General features: G+C 38.3%; 1 protein-coding gene across 2 annotated transcripts; it reads right to left on the reverse strand.

Annotated features, from left to right (window-relative positions):
- Nucleotides 1-250: 250 nt before the first annotated feature.
- Nucleotides 251-5,659, reverse strand: LOC103516944 (5-hydroxytryptamine receptor 7-like). 2 transcript variants are annotated; one of them, XM_017447220.2, is made up of 2 exons: nt 4,894-5,659; nt 251-919 (listed from the first exon to the last, which is right to left on the reverse strand). In XM_017447220.2, exons 1-2 carry the CDS (start codon nt 5,261-5,263, stop codon nt 582-584), a joined length of 708 nt encoding a protein of 235 aa, XP_017302709.1. In that variant the 5' UTR covers nt 5,264-5,659; the 3' UTR covers nt 251-581. The 2 variants fall into 2 exon arrangements, with proteins under 2 accessions (XP_017302709.1, XP_026684848.1); XM_026829047.1 differs by lacking the exon at nt 4,894-5,659 and adding an exon at nt 1,989-3,138.
- Between the last annotated feature and the right edge of the window lie 494 nt (nt 5,660-6,153).

Genomic DNA, 6,153 nt, shown 5'->3' on the forward strand with positions numbered 1-6,153 from the left:
AAAACATGCAATGTGACGCTTTTCACATTTCCATCAATTGATTTGAACACGGAACTTAAATTACTTCGAAAATAAATGCACAGAAAATCCCAGGTTAATTTCGAGAAATCTCATTAGGATTTAGAAATGGCATTTATATTTCCTTGGCACTTAACGTACGTAAATGGGATTATAAAGGAAATGTTTACTTTTTGATGGAATATTAGAAGATGATTTTCATACTGTAGGTATATGAATTTTGTGCTGGATGTGCTCCTTTTTAATTTATTTTGCACGTGTTAAAATCTACCTAATCCGTTGATACATTACGTTAACGTTACGTTTAGTGTTCATATTTCCTGAAGAAAAAACCATCTTTATCTCATCTTTTGATATAACTATAAGTCCATGCACAGTTGGTTAAGTTTACCGTGCAATAGCCCTAAACAAAATTGGACGCGGCACACAAGGGATTAAGAAGAGACAGCCTTAACATAATAATAAGTTTACCGTATGGAGAACTAAAAGTTAAAATGTTAATGAGATAATGAGACTTGAAAAAAATCCTGACCCTTAAAACCAAATTCATAACTGAGGTAAACTTACGTCCAGTTGTTGCAGTTCTGGAACAGCTGATCCGGGACGATGCTGAATATGGAGAACATGGCAACGTTGGGGAGCGTCCACATGACAACAATGAGAAGGGTGACATTACGGTGCGTCATAATGGAGGGGTAATGGAGAGGACGTAAGATGCCCAAGTAGTGGTTGAGGGCGAGGAACACCAGATGAAGCATGGTGATGAGGATAGCGCCCAGACGGAGTGCCTCGACAGTGATGAAGACGCAAGTGTAGGGGATAATGTAGTCAAACACATAGGGGAGGTAGCTGTTGATGACGAGACCGCAGCCCAGGAGAAACAGCGTGTACATGTCTGTGCCTGTGAGAGAAGAGGGAGAGTGAATCAAAATAGAATACAATATACCCTGGTTATACTACCGAAATGAGAAAAGTCCCTTTTCTCCCGCAGTCTAAAGAAGGTCTTATACATATACAGAGCGACCCAGCGTTACCTGACGATTTTGATTTGCCCATAACTTTGTTATAACTTGTCGTAGTTTGTTGAAATGAACATCACTGAGTTCAGAACAAAATAAGCTTTTGTTAAAGCTTTTGTTAAGTCTTATTTTGTTATCTTTCAATTAAAATAAATATCACTCTTTTATCTTGAAAATTGAACGTGTAGCATCATTTTAAAAACCGTCAGGTAACTCTGGATCACCCTGTATAGTTCCTATGAACAGAACACTTTTCCAAAAATGTCGAAAATAATGCACTTGTAGGTCGTAGGACACACAAACAAGAAACCCATGTTCTCTCATGTAGGCTGGTTGCTGGTTCAGATATCAAGACAACCTATACAATGTAAGTAAAAGTACTCTTGTATTGTGTATTACCCTTGAGGAAAACGAGAAAAAGGATACCCAATTACCCAACATTGCGTAAATTGCGACGTTTTAGCACACGTGAAGGAAGTCACCAAAGATGCTTCAACATTGCAACTTTTATTACAGAGAAAAAATCACTTCCCAGCAGTAATCACCATGCTTTCCTTTGTGTATTTGGGAAGCAATGATTTGACGCTCTAGTCTCTAGTGAATAGATTTGAAATTTTCAAGTAGAACACTCTTAAGTTTTCCTTGATTTTACCCAAGAACTACTACCCCAGTGATAAAAGTACTCCCCAGCAGTAATCACCGTGCTTCCGCTTTCCTTTGTGTATTTGGGAAGCAATGATTTGACGCTCCTGTGAATAGATTTGAAATTTTCAAGTAGAACACTCTTAAGTTTTCCTTGATTTTACCCAAGAACTACTACCCCAGTGATAAAAGTACTCGAAGAAATGATTTGTAGCTCTAGTGAATAGATTTGAAATTTTCAAGTAGAACACTCTTAAGTTTTCCTTCATTTTACCCAAGAACTACTACCCCAGTGATAAAAGTACTCACCTGCCAAACTGATGCTGATATACAGGGTGGGGGACAGGGGTTTTCGAATCCAACAGATGCTCACTACCAGTATCATATTGAACAGAATGCATATCCCACACAGTATGATGAGCAATGGTACCACCCAGGTATACAGGAGCATCATCGTATGGAACATATCTTCCTGCTGGTCCAGAAGCTGACTGATATTGGTGCTGCCGCTACTGCTGCTGCAGTCATACTGAATGAAGGAAGTGTTGGTGACGCTCAGGTTATACTTGCGCAGAATGGGATTGAATAGGACCCGGTACAAGTTGCTTGTGCGCATGCGTACGTAACAGTCCATTGTGTCTTCCATAAGCAGCGTCGCGCTGCTTGAATTATCGAACATGCTTGAGTTATCGGCCGCTGCTAACTTGGGTGTTCAAAACTTAATGCATGTTTCTTTTTAACTATAAATAATTATGTTATTTACTGGTGCTGTAAGTTCATTAAATTTCAATTACATGTGTTTAGTTGTCATTGATACACCTTTAAATTCGCATCCTAAAATGACATTTAGATCAGTGTGTCTGGTTGAGTGAGTGAGAAAACTTTGTGAAATGTCTAGGAAGCTTAACTGTATGGCAGCTTATCTTTATTGTACTGCTGCTTTCTAAATACATATTCGAGTGAAAATGGTAACCTTAGAGGTGGTTGTAAAGTTTAATCTAAGAGACAAGAAAAGAAATAGAAAGCAAGTAAAGCGAAAGGGACGAAGGAAAAAAAAGTGTTGGAATCCCGCAAATCCAACGTAATAGAACTAATATTTCATAGAAGTTTGTTTTTTTTTCGCCATTACGTACCTTTTGATTGTACTAACACTGTGTAGCAACCAATGCAACCATCATAGTCCCTTCAGCCCTTCTAAGGGAATACAGCGGAATTCCTTTTTGTGCAAAGAAGGGGTGGGTGGAACATGGAGAAAGAAACTGTTTTCAACTATGTATTTGCAATTTTTACTTGTCCCTGGAATTTGTGCAGATTTTGCAGAATAAATATTCTGGTCTCTAGCATATTTTGTCTTCTACTTATTCCTTTTGAATAATTCACCCATTCGAAACAAAAAATGGGAAGGAAGAGTTATACAAAACTATTGTAAGAAAGAATGATACGTGGAACATACAGATAGGTGAAATATGTTGGGAGATATATTCGGAGGGTACAATTTTTCCCCTTTTCGTGGTCTGTCCTGATTCTATCACTATTGGGTATACCCTTGTGTAAACCTCAATGTTTATTCTCTTTCAAGTTCACTCTCACATTGTCCCTACCAGGGTTTCTTACACTTCAAAGACTTTTGAGTTCATTTGGCATTTTAGAGATATTTGATGACAATCAAATCAGAAGACTAATCCCATCAACTCTGATTCTAATTTGATATTTCTCAGTAAGTAGTCTTTCACCATAGGCATTATGAATAAGATGTCTTTGATCAAGTCTTATTCGTTTTTACACCATGTGACCATACTGGTTAAACCGGGGTCTTTTTCCAAGCTAATCTACAGTGTCATATCAGATATATTGTCAGCTCCCATGGCGTAGTGGTCACTGCGCTCGCCTTGCACGCGGGAGACCCGGGTTCGATTCCCGGCGGGGTCAAGAAATTCTGACTAGGCTGCCAAAGAGAAAATTTATGTAAATTATGCTTTCATTTCTGCTGCAATAACCTGTGAATATCCGCTAATCCGCCCACCGTTTTCGTTCCTTGAAACTTTTTATTACCTCTTTGCAATACTTACCAAGTCTATGGAGATGCAAAGAAACGACAGAACAAAGAAAAGTATGCGGCAAAGATTCTCACCGAAAATTTCAATTTACATTATTTTCGCAACGAATTTCACAACTTCACCACATCCTAATGTTTAAATTAACCCTTCAAGAACAAACTAGACTCCTTTCAGCCATGAAATTAACTGCGAAATTATTTAATTTTTAGTGGAAAATTCAGGTGAAATATTGACAAGAGAAGATTACCTTTAGCCTTCTTTTTAGATTATGTAGATCATAAATATTTTAAGGATATAGTCTTACAGTAGTCTTACAACTTACAGTAGTCTTACAACATGTCAGAACTCACTAATTTGTAAGATAACTTTTTTAACGATCTTACAAAATAGAGCCACAAGATTCTGAAAAATAGAACCCCAAAAATACAGGTAGGGCTAAAACTTTTACTTGAACTTCAAATTTCATTTTTGCTTGAAATTTCGTTTTGTTATCCACTCGAAATTTGAAAAGACACAGAGAAAGAGAGGGAGGGAGAAGAGGGGAAGAAGAGAGATGGACAGGGAGATAGAGAAGAGAAAGAGAGTACGAGATATAGGGAGACAAGGAGAGAGAAGAAAGTAAGGGACATGAAGAGAGAACAGAGAAAGAGGGAAGGACAAAAAGGATAGAAAGAACAAAGGTGAGGGATATTTTAGGAGTGATCCAGACATGGGAGTGAGATAGGGATGAGGATGGGAGAAAAAAGGAAGGGAGAATTAAGGGATGAAAAAGAGGAAAGGTTTGAGAAAGGAGAGATTTCCTTTGGCGGGAAATACACAGGACACATTTTCCGTCTCTACTTACCAAGTCTATGGAGATGCAAAGAAACGACAGAACAAAGAAAAGTATGCGGCAAAGAAGTAAAGGAGGTTTAATAAAAGTGAGATATTGAGAGAGAGAAGGTGTGAGAAACCGACGAACAGAAGAGAAAAAATAGAAAGTAATAGAAGACGAAATGGAGATCCAGCAGTAATCACCGTGCTTCCGCTTTCCTTTGTGTATTTGGGAAGCAATGATTTGACGCTCTAGTGAATAGATTTGAAATTTTCAAGTAGAACACTCTCAAGTTTTCCTTCATTTTACCAAGAACTACTACCCCAGTGATAAAATCACTCACCTGCCAAACTGATGCTGATATACAGGGTGGGGGACAGGGGTTTTCGAATCCAACAGATGCTCACTACCAGTATCATATTGAACAGAATGCATATCCCACACAGTATGATGAGCAATGGTACCACCCAGGTATACAGGAGCATCATCGTATGGAACATATCTTCCTGCTGGTCCAGAAGCTGACTGATATTGGTGCTGCCGCTACTGCTGCTGCAGTCATACTGAATGAAGGAAGTGTTGGTGACGCTCAGGTTATACTTGCGCAGAATGGGATTGAATAGGACCCGGTACAAGTTGCTTGTGCGCATGCGTACGTAACAGTCCATTGTGTCTTCCATAAGCAGCGTCGCGCTGCTTGAATTATCGAACATGCTTGAGTTATCGGCCGCTGCTAACTTGGGTGTTCAAAACTTAATGCATGTTTCTTTTTAACTATAAATAATTATGTTATTTACTGGTGCTGTAAGTTCATTAAATTTCAATTACATGTGTTTAGTTGTCATTGATACACCTTTAAATTCGCATCCTAAAATGACATTTAGATCAGTGTGTCTGGTTGAGTGAGTGAGAAAACTTTGTGAAATGTCTAGGAAGCTTAACTGTATGGCAGCTTATCTTTATTGTACTGCTGCTTTCTAAATACATATTCGAGTGAAAATGGTAACCTTAGAGGTGGTTGTAAAGTTTAATCTAAGAGACAAGAAAAGAAATAGAAAGCAAGTAAAGCGAAAGGGACGAAGGAAAAAAAAGTGTTGGAATCCCGCAAATCCAACGTAATAGAACTAATATTTCATAGAAGTTTGTTTTTTTTTCGCCATTATGGAAAAGACATGTATTAAGAAGTATGGAAATGGTGGAAAAGGAAATAATAATGGTTAGAAAGGGAATCAGAGCGGAAGTAATATTAGGAAGTAGTTGTGGGAAGTGAAAGTGGCATAGTTGTGGGAGACCCTAATGATAATGAAGTAGATTCAATGAGTACTTCAACAAATGGACAAGTTGGGAGAAGAGATTTATCGTTGCTATAATCTTGCATTGTGATATTTAGGAATCGGCGACCGATTTCGGTCCCACCTCCACAGTTTCATGTTAGGAATAAGTGCCCAATTCAGGGTTAGAGTGTTGGAATCCCGCAAATCCAACGTAATAGAACTAATATTTCATAGAAGTTTGTTTTTTTCGCCATTACGTACCTTTTGATTGTACTAACACTGTGTAGCAACCAATGCAACCATCATAGTCCCTTCAGCCCTTCTAAGGG

Source organism: Diaphorina citri, unplaced genomic scaffold (assembly GCF_000475195.1).
Source record: "Diaphorina citri unplaced genomic scaffold, Diaci psyllid genome assembly version 1.1 scaffold53, whole genome shotgun sequence".
NCBI lineage: Eukaryota > Metazoa > Arthropoda > Insecta > Hemiptera > Psyllidae > Diaphorina > Diaphorina citri.

Coding starts and splice junctions, on each gene's coding strand:
- LOC103516944 (XM_017447220.2), bottom strand. CDS start 5,263: ATGTTCGATAATTCAAGCAGCGCGACGCTGCTTATGGAAGACACAATG. Junction 920..4,893: donor TATCAGCATCAGTTTGGCAG/GTGAGTGATTTT, acceptor CTTCTCTCACAG/GCACAGACATGTACACGCTG.